This window comes from Emydura macquarii, unplaced genomic scaffold (assembly GCF_026122565.2).
Source record: "Emydura macquarii macquarii isolate MOO-44397 ecotype Brisbane River unplaced genomic scaffold, CSIRO-AGI_Emac_v2 contig_1300, whole genome shotgun sequence".
Taxonomy (NCBI): domain Eukaryota; kingdom Metazoa; phylum Chordata; order Testudines; family Chelidae; genus Emydura; species Emydura macquarii.
Window position 1 is genome coordinate 1157306 of NW_027131437.1, and position 19270 is coordinate 1176575.

Consider the following 19270-nt stretch of genomic DNA (forward strand, 5'->3'; position numbering starts at 1 on the left):
GGACTGTGTCCTAGTCTTGGGCCATCCTCCAGACTCCCAAATCACCCAGACAAGTATGGTATGCCAGAGGGGTGCCTCGCCACCATTTTTCAATAGTTCTGCTTGTATGTTACCCACTCCAGGGGCTGTATTGCACTGCATCCACCACTTCTTCAATCACAGGAGCAGTGGAGCTTCTCGTGCAGATCTCCTCTGCCTCTTTCACTTCCCCCTTAGAATTCCTTTTGTTCGTATTATATATACAGTTCTTAGCAATAACCACCCCAAGCGTTGAGTGCAGTGGGATCCTTCATACCAGAGAAACTCTTCAAAAGGGGCTTGATGGTTTCATAAGCCTTCCTAGTGGCATTCACCACGAAAAGAGTTTTGCATTGTTGTTCAAGCCAATCTGCTTATGCCACTTTAATCAATGCCCCTGTGTCTCACATCACACAAAAATATTGCTTTCTTGCAGTTTCATCCATCTCTTAGCTTCCTTCGTTGATCACAGAAACTTGATAATCTTCTCCATGATCCAAGGTTTCTTCTCTAGGATCTGTTTTCTCCAGAATTCATCCATGTTCTCTGTAATACAGCAGATGCTGTGCTCTGTCTGATCTACACTAGACAGCCAGAGGGCACTTGTGTTTTATGGACTTTCAGTTTGTCTGCGTTATAACAGACTCTGAAGGTACTTGCTGGTCATTTCTTGCTTCACAGTTTGCTCTGTGTTGGCTGTTACTCAGTTATGACTGGATCCTGTGTCGGACTTCTTGAAAGACCTGCTCCCACAGCACCAGAATGCCACCTCTTCAAGATTAATATGGTTCTGAGTCCACAAATCTGGCTGTGTCCAAGTCCATCACCTTGGCAGTTTGTGCTTGAACAAGGTATTTGTTAATCCTAACTAATGTCCAGTCACAGGTTGCATGAGTCACAGTCCCCGGCTGTTTGGCTTGCCATACCCAAACTTCCCATCACAGCTGAACTGTTCTGGGGAACTCTCGGGACAATCATGCATTCCAGTCGCCTTGTACAAGTCCAATGTCTCTACAGTGAAGAGCTGCTGACTCCTTGATGTCGCCATAGAATTTCTCAACTTGTTCATCATCACAGTCAATAGTTGGGGCATAGCACTGGAAAAGTTACGTTAGGACTGCCAGTCTGAGAGTCATCAGCCTGCCGGTGTAGGGACTGATATACCTCCTGATGAGTGCACCCCCACGCTGCCCTATTCTGTTATCACCATCCCAAGTCAGCATGTTCCCTTCCACAGGAATCATCATGCCAGTCCCAGTCCAGCCAGACTCTCACCAACTGCTCATGTCCGCTTGTTTTGGGTTAGTGGGAGTAACTGGCTTTCATGGTGTGAATATTGACTGTGCCAGTGGAAAACGCTTACCCAATTTAATTCTGTACTATTCATTATTCCATAGACTTTTATCATGTCCTCTCTTATTCGTTTCCTTTCTCAGGTAATCATCCCAGTCACGGGATCACTGCCCTGTTCTGTTCGTTCCCTTTGGAGCACCTGGCATTGGCCACTGTTGGCAGACAGGACACTGGGCTGCATGGACTCTTGTGTGTGGCCTTTCTCATGTTCTTCTCTTTTCAGTCTCTCTTTGTAGGAGAGCTTTCCTATGTCCATGATCCTTCTTGTTGCCCTTCTTTGCTGCACCCCCTCTAGTTCTGCATTATCTGGTTTGGGATGGGGTGAGCAGTCCTGCACACGCTATCCAGATGAGACTGCACCACTGATTTATAGAAAAGCATTCAGATATTCTTTGTGCTTTTCTCTATCCCATTCCTTATGGCTCCTAACATCTTGTTTGCTTTCTTGACCACCACTGCACATTGAGACAAGGTCTCACTGAGCTGCCTATCCTGCTGTGCCGTCCCTTTGCTGAGTCGATGCAGAGCCAGGACGTTGTACAAGTGGTCTGTTTCCCCTCCAGTGAGCATTGTCACTGTGCGTGTATCAACACTGAAGTTCACCAGCTGTTGTGTGGCCTGCTCGCCATTTCCCTTGTTTTGATCTCTCTGAAGCTCTTCACAGCCCTCTCTGGTCCAGACTCACTCAAATAACTTGGTGTCATCTGCAGATTTTGCTACCTTGCTACATCACCCCCTTTCCAGATCATTAAGAAATACAGTCAGGAACACATGACTTAGGATGGAGCCCTAGGGCCCCCACTGTTACCTTTTGGCCATCGTGCAGACTGACCATTGCGTCCTACTCTTTACTTTCTGTCCCCTGGCCCCTCCAGTTCTTGATCCAGGACAATACTGTTAGGAGCTGGGTGAAACATTGTCCTGGGTGGAGCTAAAATCTCATTGAAACTGATAGGTGCGAACACACCCTTCAATTAACATAACTGTAAGCATGAGCTTCCACCTAGGGCAAAAGGAACCTGCCCAGGAGCTTGTGCTGAGTAGTGGTTTGGCTAGGTGTGTGGGTGGGAACAACGATAACAACAACTGGGAAAGACAGCGTCAGAGACAGCTTGAAGGAGCAGCTGAAACACGGGCTGATCCTTGAAAACACCTAGGGAGAAGTTTTTGGGTCTGGGATTCAGGATGAAAAGGGAATTCTTGGTGCTGATGTGCAAAAGAAGCTGTTTCTTGCTATTTGAGCCCTTCCATGTTCAGAGAGAGAGGGCTTTGTATGTTCTCAGATTCGGGTGGCAGCCCTCCTGAAATCCCGTCTCCTTGAGAGACTGCCTTTGGTGATCATTATGGATGACTCTGGGTCTAGTCCTGGAACCCAAGTGTATCCTGCACACCATTTTGTTACCTGGAATCAGTATGCATCAAGTCCCTCCCCAGGTTTATTCAGTTTAGAGCTCCTACTCTTCTAGCTTTTAGGATTGTGGACCAGACCAGGTCCCCTCTTTTAAAAGTTCTGATGGGACTTTGCAGCAATCAGTCTTTTTGTTTGACCCGAGACTGTCCTCAAAGCTTCTCTAGCAAATGTGTGAACTTGTCCAGTTTCAGATCTTTGGGTTTCTGCATGGTCCAAATGGTCCAAATCCCTTGTTTCTCTTCAGGGACTCCAGACAAGAGGTTTGCTGGGTCTGTCACTCATGCCCAGAAACAAGCAGTGCAGGGGTACACGTCGTATGCTCCCGGGCTGTTTTCTAAGCCATTGGAAGGAACAGGATATGCTGGCCCCAGTCCCTTTGGGGATCTTCTACAAAAAGAACCAGCTGAACCCCTCAAAGTCCTGTTGAACCTTCCCACCATCCCATCAGACTGTGGCTGTGCTGGGGTGGGGCAAGTCTGGTGAATGCCTGGAATCTCTCAAACCTGTTGAAACATTTTGTATGCAAAATTTCTCCCTTGTTCTGTGTGCCAGTCACCCAGGACCCCAAATCTGGTGAAGAATTCATTCCCTGGGACACCTGCTACTGTCACAGCCTCTTGATTTCTTATGGGATAAGCCTCTAGCCATTTTGTGACGCAGTCCGTAGCTACCAGCAAATACTTATTGTCAGTCTCTGTCTCCAGCAAGGGCCTGAGAACATCAGTGACAATGCACTCCACTGGTGCGCCCACAAGATACCCAATAGACATTTCTCTTACCCAAAATACAGTGGGGAGCAAAAACTCCCTTCCTGACCCCTACAGTAATCAGTTGAATCCCTGAAGCATGAGCTTTAGGATGATAAGACACACACTGGAAGTGAGCCCCTGGGCTGCTCAGCCCTGCCCCCACCAGCAGAAGCCACCCGGTCACATAATCACCCTCATACATTTGTCCAGCTCTCTCGTAAAACTAATTCAATTGTTTGCCCCCATGAGTCCTGCTGGGAGGCGGTTCCAGAACCTCAGTCCTCTGATGGTTAGAAACATTCTAATTTCCAGCCGGCATTTGGCCAGTTTAGTCCCATTTGTTCTTTTTCCAGCATTGTCCGTTAGCTTCAGTAGCTCTTCATCCTCATAAAATCGTGGAAGATAGGGGTTGGAAGGGACCTCAGGAGGTATCTAGTTCAGCCCCTGCTCACAGCAGGACCAACCCCAGTGAAATCATCCCAGCCAGGACTTTGTCAAGCCAGGCCTTAAAAACCTCTAAGGATGGATATTCCACCACCTCCCTAGGTAACCCATTCCAGTGCTTCACCACCCTCCTAGGGAAAATGTTTTTCCTAATGTCCAACCTAGACCTCCCCCCACTGCAACTTGAGACCGTTGCTCCTTGTTCTGTCACCTGCCACCACCGAGAACAGCCTAGCCCCATCCTCCCTGGAACCCCCTTTCAGGTAGTTAAAGGCTGCTATCAAATCCTCCCTCATTCTCTTTTGCAGACTAAACAAGCCCTAGTTCCCTCAGCCTCTCCTCATAAGTCTTGTGCTCCAGCCTCCTAATGATTTTCAATGCCCTCCACTGGACTCTTTCAATTTGTGCACATTCTTTCTATAGCGGGGGTCCCCAAACTGGACACAATACTCCAAATGCGGCCTCACCAATGCTGAATAGAGGGGAACAATCACTTCCCTTGATCTGCTGGCAATGCTCCTATTATTGCAGCCCAATATGCTATTAGCCTTCTTGACAACCAGGGCACACTGCTGACTCATATCCAGCTTTTTATCCACTGTAACCCCCAGGTCCTTTTCTGCAGAACTGCTGCCTAGCTCGTCGGTCCCCAGTCTATAACTGTGCATGGGATTCTTCCGTCCTAAGTGCAGGACTCTGCACTTGTCCTTGTTGAATCTCATCAGATTTCTTTTGGCCCAATCCTCCAGTTTGTTTAGGTCACTCTGTATCCTATCCCTACCTTCCAGGGTATCTACCACTCCCCCCATCTTAGAGTCATCTGCAAACTTGCTGAGGGTGCAATCTACCCCATCCTCCAGATCATTAATGAAGATGTTGAACAAAAGCGGCCCCAGGACCGACCCCTGGGGCACTCCGCTTGTGACCGGCTGCCAGCTAGACATGGAGCCATTGATCACTGCCTGTTGAGCCTGATGATCTAGCCAGCTCTCTATCCATCTTATAGTCCATTCATCCAACCCATAGTTCTGTAACTTGCTGGCAAGAATACTGTGGGAGACCGTATCAAAAGCTTTGCTAAAGTCAAGGTGTATCACATCCACTGCTTTCCCCGCATCCACAGAGCCAGTCACCTCATCGTAGAAGGCAATCAGGTTGGTCAGACATGACTTGCCCTTGATGAATCCATGCCAACTGTTTCTGATCACCTTCCTCTCCTCCAAGTGCCTTAAAATGGATTCCTTGAGGACCTGCTCCACGATTTTTCCAGGGACTGAGGTGAGGCTGACCGGTCTGTAGTTCCCTGGATCCTCCTCCTTCCCTTTCTTGAAGATGGGCACTAGCTTTGCCAGTGGTGTCTTTCCTGCCTTCGTCAAAGGGGCAGGGGCCGAGCTCTCGCTCGAGGTAGGCCTAGAGCTCTGTGTACTGCCTCCAGCCATGCTCTGTGCTGGACTCTTCACCCGTGTTCTCGGTGTGTCCCCCTGCCTGACAAGGAAAAGCACTGATTCTCCCAGCCCCATGCGTCATGGGCTGGGGTGGAGCACACAGCGCTCAGTGGCAGCACTAACCACAGGGCTGGCCATGGCTTGTTTTATTAAAAAGCCCGTGAGAACGGTCTCTGGTTTTTGGCTGTGATAACATCTTCCAGCCAGCTCTTTCCACCTGCTGCAGGCAGAGCTCAGGAGCTGCCCTGAGCATCCTGGGAGCAGCGCACGCTGGACGGCTGTGATTAATTCTGCTGTGGTTTGGATTGCCTGCCAACTTCTCTTCCTTCTGGGATGTTGCCAGTGTGTGTAACTGCTGCCTGTGTCCCACATCCGCCCCGTCCCGCCCAGCAGGGCTGGCGCTTACCGCGGCTCCCCAGAAGAGTCTCCTCTCTTCCTGGCCAGAACCATTCGCTGTTCGCAGCCAGTCCCCGTCCCGTCCCGTCCCCCGTCCCCCCCCCACCCCCCCCGGACGCTGTCTCTCTCCTGCAGAGAGGGCAGGAGCAGGGAAGGCCAGAACACCACCGTGTGCCATTGCCAAATAGCCAGCAGGTGAGAACTGCCCTAGACGCGATGGGCTCGGAAACCATTACAGGACAGCTGCCTGCACTTCTGTCCCCCCACCCTACTCATGGCTTGGCTGGGCAGCATCCGGGGTGCATACCCTCTAACCTCAAACCCCCAGCCTGGACCCCGGGCCCCACTTCTCCAGTCTGTCCCCTGCCACTGTACGCTCATCCCCCAGTCTGTGCCTGGCACCTCCTACCGGGTATCCTCAGCCCCCCTTCTGCTCCCTGGAACCCCACCGCCGCACTCTCCCGGGCTCTTCGGCCTGCCCCGCGAGGAGCAGGTCCGTGGCAAGTGACTGGGCTGGAGACGGCAGCGTTCCCATGTCCCTCAGGAGGTTCCAGCCCTGACCTGCCCAGGCCCACTAATCCCGTGCTGGGCGCAGCCAGAGAGCTGGGAGCAGGTGCATGCTCAGTTCAGGGCCGATGCGCAGGACAGCACTGCTCTGCTTGCGTTACCAGGGCAAGGATGCCGCAGAGCTGGGAGGCCCTCGCCGTGCCTCTGTGACCTTCCTGCTGCTTTACGCTGTACTGAGCTCTTCCTCTCCCTCTTTCTAGGAACCGGGCCACGTGGCTCCAGTCCTGCAGATAATAGCGACCAGATTGTGGTGAGCGGCAGCGGAAGGCCCTCCCTCACCTTGGCCCAGGGGCTGAAGAATCTGCCCGTGCGCTCCAAACACGGGGCTCAGCCCCAGCGTCGGAGCCTGTGGCAGTGTGTAGCACGGGTGTGTGCTGTGTGAGCAGAAGGGCTGCAGAGCAGCCAGCTGCATCCGTGCACCCAGGCTGGGAGCGCTTCAGCTAAAGGAGGGGTGACCCCATGGCCCCAGAGGATCCTCGCTGCCTTCCACAGCAGGGCCCCGGGGCCGTGCAAAGTCACTAGTGAACTGGAGTTTGGCAGTGTCTAGTGTAGACCCTAGTGGGTGTTTGTCTGCCAGACCCCATCCCTGATGTGAGGAGCTCAGCACGCGTGGCTTCCCTTTCCCTAGAGGCGCCCCAGGCTGGAGTGGTGGAGATCAGGACCCAGGCTGGCCTGTCCAGGGATGCTCTGTGTAGCTTGAGCTTCATCAGGAGAGTTGGCTGGGAATCGCTGGCTTGGAGTGAGGGTGAGGGCTGCCAGACTAGGCTGAGGGGCACCGTCAGAGCTGTGTTTGGGGAGAGCAGGGCTGGGATTTCGGGGGCTGCGGGTCAGGATTGAGGGACACCAGTGGGGCTGTGGCAGTGTTTGTGCAGTGATCTCTTTTCCTTGCGTTTGTGAACACTACAGATCCACTAGACACACCTTTACCGAGTGGCAGAGGGAGCGTCCTCTCTCCCCCCGCTCATGGAAACTCACACTCAACCCCCCACTCTGAGTTTGGCCTCGGAGCCCAGTCGCTCTGATCATGTCAAGGGTTGCAACCCCAGAAACGGTTGGTTTTATTTTTAGCTGCTTTCCCAGCAGCAGCTTTGCACGTACCTGCGAGGCAGCGAGATGCAGTGATAACACAGGAAACCAGAAACCTTTGCACAGTGCTGCGAACACTTCCCCTCACGCCCTGCGTCCTCGCCCATGTGTGCCCATCCCGGGGGGTCACCGCCAGCCGCGCAGCGCCCTGAGGTCTCCAGGCAGTGCTAGTTCTAAGTGCCAAGTGACACGGCCGCTGGAGTAGACTAGGAAGTGAGAGCAATGGGCACCCCAGCCCAGGGAAGGCCCCATTCCCAGGCACACACGTGCTGGCCTGTGGCCTTTGCTCTGATCCACGTGGAGAAGGGCGCACGTCCTGGGTGAGTGACCGGCAGAATCGTCAGGCAGGTGATGGGAGGCCAAAGGCATTGGAGATGCCCCCTCAGGGGCAGTAGGGAAAGGACACGCTGAGCCCACCCAGGGCAGACGTGGGGTAGCCGAGGGCCGGCCCAGCGAACCGGGACTTCGAGATAGACGCTCCCAGAGGCAGAGCCAGAGGGGCACAGAGGGCCAGTGTCGGTGGCGTTTCTGCCCTGGCCTTCGTGTCCCTTGGTCCATGCTCTGGCGGTGCCTGCTGGCAGCTCCAGCTGACGTGCACTCTCTGTTCTGTGTTGTAGGCAAAGACGAGAAGGAAGAGGCTAACTACGACTCTCTGAAAATGGAGGCAAGTATGTGCCACACTCGCCTGCCCTGGGCACCTCAGCGGCTCTGCCTGCTCTTGTCCATGTGTTTAATAGTCCCGGGGGCCCCCGCTAAGCCATGAGCCCCGTGCCGGCTGGAGCCTCAAAGCCTGCCCTCCACAAGCAGGAGCACGAGCAGATCGGCCATGCGGCCGAGTGCTGGCCCGGCTGAAGCCTGGCATCCGGGCAGGCGTTGCCAATCCCCTGGGCAGTCGGAGACGGGCAGTGGGTGCAGGAGGCTGGTTAGGTGGCAGCGTGATGGGCTGTCTCTAGCAGCCCCTGGGTTTCAAAGCCCCATTGGTACCTGGGGCCTGGACACTGGGGCCTCTTGTCTACGCTGGAGTCCCAGGGGATTGGCTCCAGAACCCATTAGATGCAGAGCGAGACCCCGATTCCAGAGCCTGATACATCTTGGGACGTGATTCCTGGAGCCGTCCCAGGCCCATGGTGCAGAGGCGTGTGTACAGGTTAGACACGCAGTGGGCCTGGTGCGTTACAGCGGGAGCTGGCTAACCTAGCTTTCACTCTGTCTCTGGGCACCCAGCAGCTCCGGCTCCATAATCCCCTCCTGTAGCGGGTTCTGACTGCCAGTTCCTCAGCGGGCTCCGGGATGAGCGCTGCCCTCCCCCGCCCACGGCATTGTGGCATCTGGGCTGGCTGGGGTGTCCCAAGTTAAAGCCTGCAGCTTGGGCCTGCTCAGTCTGCTAGCCCAGCGTGGCTAGAATCCAGCCCGACGGTGCAGCGCTCTAGGCTAAGGATCTGCAGAACCTACCACCCTCCACCCACCCAGCAGGGTCCTAGCCCCAGAGCGAGCCTGCTTTGGACTCAGGGTAGCCACAGGTAAAACCTGGCCTGGATTTCTGGGCTTCGGCACGCTGGCAATGAGCACCGGTGCCCGGTTGCCATGCTGGCAGTGGGGCAGGAGCCTGGGCTCTATTCTCAGCTCTGTTGCTGACTCTCTACACGGCCTGGAGTGGGTGAGTCCCTTTCCTGCTTTGTCCCTCAGTCCATCCGTCCCTGTTCAACATGCATCACACTCATCCCTCACTGACTCGTTCCCAGGGAGAGCCCCGGGCCCCCATTTGCCCAGCGCTTTGAGCAGAGAACCAGCCCTTTAGCCGCGTCTCTCTCCTCTCTCACTGCCTGCGAGCAGGGATCCCGAGGCCGCCTGCGTGGCGGGTTGGGCTGGGAGTCCAGTTTGCGTCAGAGACCCATGCAGCGGCTCACCTTCCAGGCCGGGGACCCGTACTACATCAGCAAGAGGAAGCGGGACGAGTGGCTGGCCAGATGGAAAAGGGAGGTAAGGACTCGGATTCTGGCTTGCCTGGGCGCAGGTCGGCTCACCGCGTGGGGGTCCGTTCCGCTGTGCCCTGCCCCGCCCCACCCCGCCCCACCGGCCGTAGGCAGCAGCGGCACAATGCAGTCTGTCGCCGTGGGGCAGGGCTGGGCAGGGGAGCGGCACCCAGTCTGAACATCACCAAATCCCCACGGGATCCAGTCAGGCCTCCACGTCTCTCCCTCTCCCAAGACTCTGCCTCATAACCTGCCCCCAAGCCCCTTGATCCCTCACTCTTACGCCCCCCTTCATGTGGCCCAGCTTTCTCACGTTCATGGCCACTCAGCTGACACTGATGCCTCTCCCCTCACACCTTCCTGCCCCTCCACTCCCCATAGCAGAGGCAGGTTTCAGAGAAGCAACCTGCGCTCCAGGGATGGGAGAGCCTTTCCTTCGAGCTTTGCTGCTGGCCTGTTCGGTAGGAATTAGGCGAGGAATGTTTGGACGAGCCCTTAGTGTTTGAATCGCTCTCTGATGAGGGCGTGGCTGCAAATTGTTCTAGTAACAAGTTGGTGACCGTCTGGCTATCGCTGGCCTTCATGGGGGCAGCAGAACTCCGATCTCCAGGGTCCAAAGCACAGGCCCTACCACTTAAGAAAGGAGGCTGTGAGCAGTGCAGGGCCCATGGATGGCAGTTCTGGTTCCGTTCACAGACAGGCCAGCCAGCTCCTTACAGCATCGGTAATTGTCTCCGGGTCGCCCTGTAAACACACCTGTGCTTTGCAAACCAGATAAGAATTGACAGGCCTGTCCAGAGGCGTTTGTAGCTGAAACAAAGCCTGCGTGACCAGTGCAGAGCTCAGGAAGGTGTGGGCACGCTCAGGAGGTCACTCAGGGCAGGATGTGGGTTACAGCAAGAAGGGTCTGCCTCGTTTCTAAAGTCTAATTCTCCCTCTCCAGAGCCCCCCACCTCCCTCTCTGGTCTTGCCATCTTGGCCAGCAGAGGCTTGTGGGAACTCTGGTGGGTGGTGGAGCCAAGCACTATAAAGCATTATTTGAAATCGTCCCTGTGGCAGGAGCTGTATATCCATGGAAATGTTTCCGTTAGGCCTAACAGTAAGTCTGCACGTGGCAGGTTTCGGAAAGAAGGGCAGATAACATGGCTGGGTTTGAAGGGTCAGCAAACACAGGCAGCCATGCAGTGTGGTAACTGTCAGGTTTAGATTTCTTCTTCATTTTGTTTGTTTTGTTTTTTTAAATATTGGGCCCGATTCTCCTGCTGTTCTTGCAGAGGTACAGGACTGGCTTGAGGGGGGCTGCGCCCAATTTACAGCCATGACATGAGAGCAGAGCCTGGTCCGTTGTCTTTATACCAGTGACCACACAAATAATGGAAACCAAGATTTCAGCTAAATGACTGTAACCTTCCCCACTGAGGCTGTTTTCACACTGTGGTCAGTGAGACTAGAGCGGTCAGTGTCACTTCCTGTTACTAGTCAGTTTCAGGCACATATTGTCCTGCCCCCCAGCCGGGTGCTGTTGTGTTTGGGTTGTGTAGGCTGCAGGGAATGCTCGGAACCAGACAAACACTGGTTTTGTGGAAAGAAAGGTACTCCTGAGCAGTGCTGGTGCTAGGGAGAAGCGGACTAAGCAATTGCTTAGAGCCCGGAGCAGCTCGCGGAGTCCTGAACACTATCACCCCCAAACACCTGTCATGTCTTAGTATGTGCTGGCTGGTATTTTTTTTTGGTTTGTGGAGTAACATAATCAGTATTTTAGGTGGGGGGAGGGAGCCCCCGAGTATTCTTGCTTAGGGTCCCCAGTGGGCTAACACTGCCTGTGTTCATGAGACTGTTTGTTATTTTCCAAACCTAAACGTGGGGTCTGAAATGCCCCGTCCCTTTAAATAGCATTTTTCACCCTTGCCTCTCCTGGAGCTGCATAGACTATGCTGGACTCTCTGCAACACCCGGCTGCAGGATCTGCTAATCATCTCTGCTTTCAAGTGCAGGTCACAGTGCTGCCAGGGGATGGCTTTCTTGCGACCCTCCTTTGTGTGCTGCTCTCCTGTCCTTTACCCCTGGCAGGGATAGGTGCCATTGCCAACAACTGAAGGCCAAGGAGATCAGAGGTTGGACAGAGGGCACAAAGGGTCAGAGGGAGGTCGTCGTTTCCTCCCGTGCGCTGGGCGCACGGTGACACTCTTGTGTTTGTGTGGCTTTCCTTTCTGCCATCAGGTTCTTTTTCTGTGTGTGTCTGTGTCTCTGTCACTCTCCTGATGTTTGTCTTGTCCACAACCAGACCCCAGAGGAGTCTCCTGGCATCTGCCACAGAACCCTTCCCCAGTGGGTCCCCCCTCTGGTACTCCTCTCCCTGCATGCTGGAAATCAGAGGCGGCTGATGAACAGTAGAGATGAGTTGAGTGAGAAACCTCCAGGAGCAAAGCCTCCCATTGCATCACCAGCACGCTCGCTCCAAAGTGGGGAGGGAAGCCCCCCGTGGGCAGGAGCGCCCATGAGCCAAACCGCAGGCAGCCAGGACACCTGCTGTTGTCTGGATTACGTCAGAATGTAGAAGCCCCAGCTAGGATCACGGCCCCGTCGTGCTAGGCACTGTGTGGACGTAGAGTGAGAGACAGTCCGTGCCCCCAGGAGCTGATACTCAGTGTAGACCAGGGTGAGAGGGCAAATAAGCACAAGGAGGTGAACAGACTGACCTCCAGTTAGAGGGCAGGTTTCCTGCCTCCCAACCTAGTGCCCTCGCTGCTAGACCAAACTGCCTTGAGTCCCCGTAACTTCCTTGGCAGCTTGCTGTGTGTGTGTCCCTGGGAGTCCTGCACCCCGAGGGGAGTGTGCAGGAAGCTGCCTGGACTGCGGGGATATTCCTAGATTCCAGGGCCAATGATCGTCTAGTCTGACCGCGTGCATGACGCAGGCCAGAGAACTCACTGCGCTTTGCACTAAAGCAGGTCTTTTAAAAACCATCCAGTCTTGCTTTAACCATTGCCAGTGCTGGAGCAGCTGCCACAACGCTGGTAAGTTGTCCCGGGGTTAATTACCCACCCCCTTAACACTTGCACCTTGCGTCCGGTCTGAATTGGTTTTAACTTCAGCCTCCGGACACTGGAGCTCGTTAGGCCTTTGTCTGCTAGATTGAAGGGCCCTTCGCTACGTATTTGTTCCCCAAGCCCTTGCCCTTTCTCTGCTTCCCAGTGGGATCTTTCCTTTTCTCTCGGGTTCTCGGAGAACCAATGAAATTAATGCAATTAAAGGACAAATCAATCCAGGGCTGCAGGGGACTTTGCTGTCCAGGGCCTGCCTCTGACCTGCCTGGAGGAAGCAGCTGCATCTTTGGTATCGAGGAGCAGGCAGAGGAGGCTGCTAGTCCCAGCATGCAGTGCTCTGTCCTGACCCAGCAGACCCGGCCACATTTCACGCTGGGTTGGGAATTTGTTCTTCCGGTTGTTTGGCTCAATCTGGAGCACTGGCTGCTGTGGCCTGTAGTCCAAGGGCTGCACCCCATGGCAGAGCTGAGAGCTGGGCAGAGGTATGCTGTGGATTTCCTTGCTCTAACCTGCAGCCTTCGGTTCTATCCCCTGCGGCCTCTAAGGGAGACAGTAGAGAGCAGGTCCCCCCGGGAGGGAAGGAGCCTCGGTGCGTCAGCTGAGTGTAATACAGAGCGTCCGCCTCCACCTCGGCCTCGTCCAGTAGGTGCCTGTGCTAGGGGCTGGCCCACCGCAGGGACAGAACCACATGGCAGCTGCATATATGGCATGTGATTGGTGTGAGCCGCAGAACAAGGAGGGAGGTGCGGAGTGGCTGGCGGCAGAGTGCACCGAGTTCGAGAGCAGCCCTGGCCCCTGCCCTGAATAGACCCGCCCGGCAAATGTCTGCGTCCTTTGCAAGCTGACTGTCAGGGTGTGCGTTGGCTGGAGTGGGGCAGCCCAGGCTGAGCGCTGCACAGCACGGGGAGGTGTCTGCAGGACATGCATGGGGGGCGGAGGTTTCAGGCACCTGTCTCCACGCTGAGCCGGTGGGCAGCGTCAGCGTCAGGGCCGGTGCCCTGGGCACCGACACTGTGGAGCCAGCCCTTGGTCACAGTGAGGGAGCCTGCCCAAAGCCCACCTCTGCCGCTTCCTTGGCCCCTTTCCGGCTATGGTAAAGGAGTGACAAGCCTCAGGGCCGCCATTGGGGGAGTCACGGCTATTGGGCAAGCAGCGGAGAACCGACTGGAAGCCAGGGAGTGAGGGATGCTGGCCCCCCACAAAAACAAGTAGATAATCCCCCACCCCAAACACCCCCCCCAATGTCTGCTTAGGTTCTGGTGCTGCAGCTGCCGTGACTCAGCTCCTGTCTCACTGAGCAGAGGGCCTCCGAGGTACGGGGCCCTTTCCTGAGGCCTCCTCCCGTGTGGCAAGGGGAAGGGGATTTCGCTGTGCTGTTGTTCCCCCTGCTGCTGCTGCAGCGTCTGCTTCCCATGTGGGGCAGCTGGCAGCTTCTGATGTAATGAATGATGTGGCTGTGTTTGCTAACACCCTCCTCTCCTTTACCTTTTTCCCCACAGACTGATAATCCATCGGCATCCCCGCTTGACAAGGTTCGTGGCATGGGTGTAACTTCCTTCTGGGGGGCGGAGCGAGGGGCACGGACATGCTTTGCTTCTGTCTAGTGTTTAATGTGACCTTGGAATTGTGTGGGGGAGGGAGGCTTTGTGCTGGGCTGGCCACAGTGCAGGGCGTGCCCAGACCCCACGCCCCTCATCCTCTGAGGCATGCTCATTCATGCCCATACTCGCACGTCCATGCCCACACCTCCATCTCACATACACTCACGTGTGTGTGCACACTGGCCTAGACACCTGGCCGCCCCTCTGTGCACACTCACCCACTGTGCTACGTGTACGTGCACTCACCACCCCCGAGAGTCACGCAGCTGAAGAAGCAGCCCGCTCACACATGTGCAGCACATGCTGTCATTTGCTGTACGCTGTTCTTCACACAAACTACACCCTGGCGTGCCGTGCAGGTGAACGAATGCTAAGCCATGGCGGAGAGGTGTAGCTGTTGTGGAGACGCGGTGGTGATGGCACCAGAGCAATCAGCACAGAGGAAAGGGAGGAAGAGATCTGAAAATAGACTCTGTTAGAGAGATGCAGAAGTCCCTTCCAAACAGCAGAAGCTGCAGAGGAAGAGGCTTTTGTGCCTGCAGTGGGAGATGGTGCTGAATAGGCGGGGAGGAGGCTGGTGGGGAAGAAGAGAGAGCTCTGTGAGGTAGGTTGAAGAAAGGCCGTGGAGTGTGGTTGAAGAGGAGTGAATGGGCGGCCAGCAGAGGGGTCTGAGGCTGGGGGAATGTGTGTGTGTGTTGTGGAGGGGACGCAGCTGGAACTCATTTGCTGTATAGCGCATTGCACTTGACAGGTAAATAAAGTGACACAGTACCTGCCCGGAGGAGCTTAAATGGAAGTGATGACAGCTCAGCATGATGAAAGATGCTAGCCAAGGGAGCTGCAGTAGTCAAGGAGAGAAGGAATAGAGATTCCAGCAGAGGAGGCGGTGGAGCCGTGGCTTATGCAGGCAGAGAAGAAGAGGAGGCAACAGGCAGATTTCCAGGCATGGGAAATGTGGGAGGAAAAAGAGGGTTCAGGAGATTAAGGGGGGGCCCAATGCAAAGGCAAAGTGAAGTTTGATAGGGGACCAGTCCCCAAGCAGTGTGTGTGGCTCTGCCCAGGCAGAGGGCTCCTTGCTGACAGACACCTGAGGCCTGTCCAGTCTATCTCTAGTGCCCACGATGTATTAGGTGCCTGACAGACATCGAATATACAACTGGAGTTTACAGGCCAAAACCAGACAGGAACAGGGCAAAGGATGCAACGCCATTTTCAGATCCGCTCTGCCTACATTACTTGTTCTTCTTTGGACCCTAGGCCTGAGCCTGAGGTCCTTCCCCCTGCCTGCTAAGGTTAGTTGCTGTAATATCACAGCACAGAGACGGCTCTGCAATAGCGACGGTCAAGACCCACTTTCTTGTTTAAAGTTCCACTGTTCTGAGTGCTCGACTAAAATCGACACCATTCCTTGGATTGCCTTGGAAATGGTTGTGGTTCACAGGGTGCGAGGTTTTGTGAACGATCCAGATTTGGGGCCATTTGACCAATGGAGAGCCCCCAGGGGAAAAAACTAGCTTTTCTAAAAGTTGACAGATTCTGGTGACCTTTTTTTGCTCACAGATAGAGACCAAACCAGGGCTCAGATCCTCACTCCGCGGGTCCAGCTCTCGAGGGTCCCCCCAACACAGTCCTTGGCAACCAGCAGCCCTTTGAGTGAAATCAAATTAAAACACGATTTGAAAAAGCGTGTGCTTCTCCAGCTAGGCACGTGGCAAGTATCAGGCGCTGATCGACCCACCTAATTCCACTGCACCTGTGCAGAGAGAGAGGCTAGTCTGTGGAAAAGGAGCTGAGTGGCTCTGAGGACTGAACAGGAGTCCCCCCCAAGCAGGGACTGTGAGTTCAGGGTAGGACTGGGAAGTTAAAAAGCAGGCAGATGGCTCCAGGCTGCCTTTAGCCTGGGGAAACGGAATCTGAGGGCAGCAGGCTATTCAGAGGGGGCTGAAACTACACAAGCAAATGCTCCCTGGGAGGGGCAGGTTACTGTGGTGGAAGAATAGGTGGGAATAGGGGGAGTGAGAGAGGAGGGGAGGAGGAAGGGGTGAGACACTGGGAAGGGGGACATGGAGGTGAGGGACAGAGAGAGAGTAGGGGCAGGGGCTCCTGTCCACCCTACTTTCCTCTCTTGTGTGCGCCATGATCTGGGGGGCTCCAGCCCATCTACATGGGCGAGTTCCCCTTCCCCGACCCCCTCAAATGAGACGGCCACAGGAGGGTCTTGCTTGTGGAGGGGGGGTCTGAGCCCCTCTCCCTGCCCCCTGATGTGAGTTGGAATTTGGGAGTCCCTGCCCCCCTGGTGGTGTCTGAGCTCCACTCCTACCCCTCATGTGGGCTAGGATCTATGTGGGTGTGACCCCCTCCTTCCTTGTCCCCCCATGTGACCCAAGTTTTAGAGAGGTCTTGTCTTCCTGGGCGTGTCTGCGTCCCACTCCCTGACCCTATCATGTGATGTGGGGGTCACTGCTCCTGTGGGGGTGTCTGAACCCTGCTTCCTGCCCCCCTGATTTGAGCCAGGATCTGGGGAAGCCCTGCCCTCTGGGATAGGGAGTTTAGAACAGGCGTGATGCCCCAAGTATGTGCCATGAAAAAACACACTGTTGAGATTGGCGTGAGGATCTGAGAAGGGGGGGGCTAGGCTCAGATCAGAAACTCTCTAGCACTAGGGAGAAGAGAGGGGAACACCCACGGCCATGAATGGAGCAATTCACATGTCTCGGGGCTGCGGTATTCATCTCCATGGGGTGTTCTCTTTTATCGAGAACATCTCATTGAGATAAATGAGCCACTTAACACCTCTCTGTGCCTCTAATTGTGAAGTCTGGAAACAACCTGGGCAGAAATCTGAAGAATTGCAAACATTTGGGGAAAATCTGCCTGTCAAGGAGGTGGGTTTGAGGTTTTGAGTAATGTCGTCTGAGTACAGCACAACACTCAGAAGATGCTGAGCTCATTTTCTAAAAGAAAATGAATTGCAGATGTGAATGCTCACTAGGAGTGGGAGTGTGATTAAAGGTGCAAAGGTAGGTGGTAATAGGGATCTGCAGCAAGAAATGGGGGTATTGTGGGCAGGGGGTTACATGGGAATGGGTGGTAGGGGAGGGAAGATGGGTTTGGGGGCTCAGTGAAGCGGGAAGGAGTAGGAGGGGAGAAGATGGAAGGAGTTGTAAACATTTCAAAGCAGGACCATTATCCTCCTTCCACTAACAAAATGCACAGGAGAGAGGAGGAGCTCTGGGGAATCACAGAGCAACCCTGTGTCCGAATAGAAAGACCACAGGACTGGGACTGTTCCTAGGTCTGCCACTGGCCTGCTGGGTGACCTTAGGCAAGTCACTTCACCTTTCTGTACCTCAGTTTCCCATGTGTAAAATGAAGATAATGATGTAAAGTTCTTTGACATCTCTTTGTGAAAGCACTATATATAAAACCTAGATCCTTTGATTATTGCCTAGCCAGACTAGCGTATCAGCTGCAAACCTAGGTGAGAACTACAGCTGTCTAAATGACCACTAACTACCAACAAACATTTTTCTTTCTGTTTAAAAAACTAGGAAATTAGATGGCAAAAACTTTGTTAACGCAGAGTTAAGGTTGCCTGGTGCTGGCTCACGCCCTTCCATGTCGAATTCAGCAAAACCAGGAAATAGCGAGTCACGGTAAACGCCTCCACAACCTTAACTGTGGCTTCTCTGAGCAATGGCCTGCTACGCCCATAACACATACAGTCCAACTCTGCCGCATGGCTGTGCTGGACAAGCGCTGTGCTCAGACACTGAGCCTGCTCTCCTGACTGAACGCCACACTGGTCACATTGAACAGCCGCTTCATTGCCCGTTTACAATCTCTTCCCACGTGCACGCAGGATACTACCCAACCCTATACTTTTCCCTGCCCCTCACTAAATCCACAGATGTTCTTACAGCCTACCGCGCTCCTGAGAGTAGCTATGGCAAGAATACCCCAGCGCCCCACTGTTGACACAGCCTGCACGGCTCTGAATTGAAATGATGCTGCCTGGAAGCTCAAGGTACACATGCCTTTGAGAACGCATTTGGAGGGCTCAGACCCGAATCCTCCTCATGTCACAGTCACAGCTTTTCTAAGCTGCTCCAGCGCATTCCTCCACCACGCAGCACAGCTACACCTGAAGCAGTGAATGCAGCTGCAGGGCGTGCAGATCATTCCCTGTGGCTGTTGCCAGCTGCAGGTGGGCAGAGTAAAGGTGAAGTGGCCATGCACCCCAAGTCTGGATTTCATGGTTTTCAAAAGCTTGAGTTGTGCTGAGTTGGTGTTCTGGAGGAGCGCAGATACCACCGGGCAACCTTAACCCTGAGTTAACGAAGGATTTTGCCATTTAATTTCACCTGAAAGCCTAGCTTACTTTGTGTTCTTAGACTGAACCCTCCATGGGGCGTGGACCGTGCCTGTCTCCTCTTGTTTTTGTACAGTGCTAGCAAAATGGGGACCTGACCCTGAGAAGGGACTCTTCGTGCTACTGCAAGGGCTGTGCTTTCCCTTTACAGTCATCCATTTTAAAACCTGTGCTTGAAACAGGGCCCCCATGTAGCGGGGGGAAAAGGGTACACGTTACCGGGGCTGCAACCCCCATTACCAGGAGGAAAAAACGTTTCATGGCTCATGAGATCGTATGTGTGGAATGAGGTATGTGCGTGGGAGCAGGCCTCTGTGACACGTTTGTACTGGGCCCGAAAAAATGATGCTTGGGCCCTGGCTTGAAGCAACCCCGCTGGCAAAGGGAAGCGCTTCTCTTTTGGCCTGAAGGAAGTGGAGCAGTTTATTTGATGAGTCAGGCACAGAGGGTGGCCACGGAGGGTTCATTAAAGGTGTTGAAAGTTCTGTACAGTCCTCACGTGTCAGTGGAATAAAAATAGCAGCTAGTGTCAGAGGGAGAAGATGGTAAAGGGCCAAGAATGGACTTCTTGGGGCAGAGCAGGGACCACCTCCTGGCTGGAGAAAGTGCTGTTCACTTGGTAGAAGTAGACCCATTTCAGGAGGGGCACAGAGACGCCAGTATAGCTGGGAAGTGGGCCAGAAAGCAGTGTCTGCTCTGCTATCCACAAGAAGCTCAAGAGAGGAGCCGTTAGCTCCATGGAGGAGAGAGATTCTGTACTATGGCCAGAGCGAAGCCCAGGCTGAGCTGGATGCAGGACACCGGGCGT

The 19270-nt window shown here is 54.4% G+C and overlaps 1 protein-coding gene across 2 annotated transcripts in view; it reads left to right on the forward strand.

The window, feature by feature from the left end:
- DNMT3A (DNA methyltransferase 3 alpha) overlaps nt 1-19270 on the forward strand; it is a 182787-nt gene that overhangs the window by 91947 nt on the left and 71570 nt on the right. For both annotated transcript variants that reach the window (XM_067550482.1, XM_067550484.1), the window contains exons 5-7: nt 8087-8133; nt 9303-9449; nt 13989-14021. In XM_067550482.1, coding sequence (XP_067406583.1) covers nt 8087-8133; nt 9303-9449; nt 13989-14021 — 227 coding nt within the window. The remainder of the gene's footprint in view (nt 1-8086; nt 8134-9302; nt 9450-13988; nt 14022-19270) is intronic.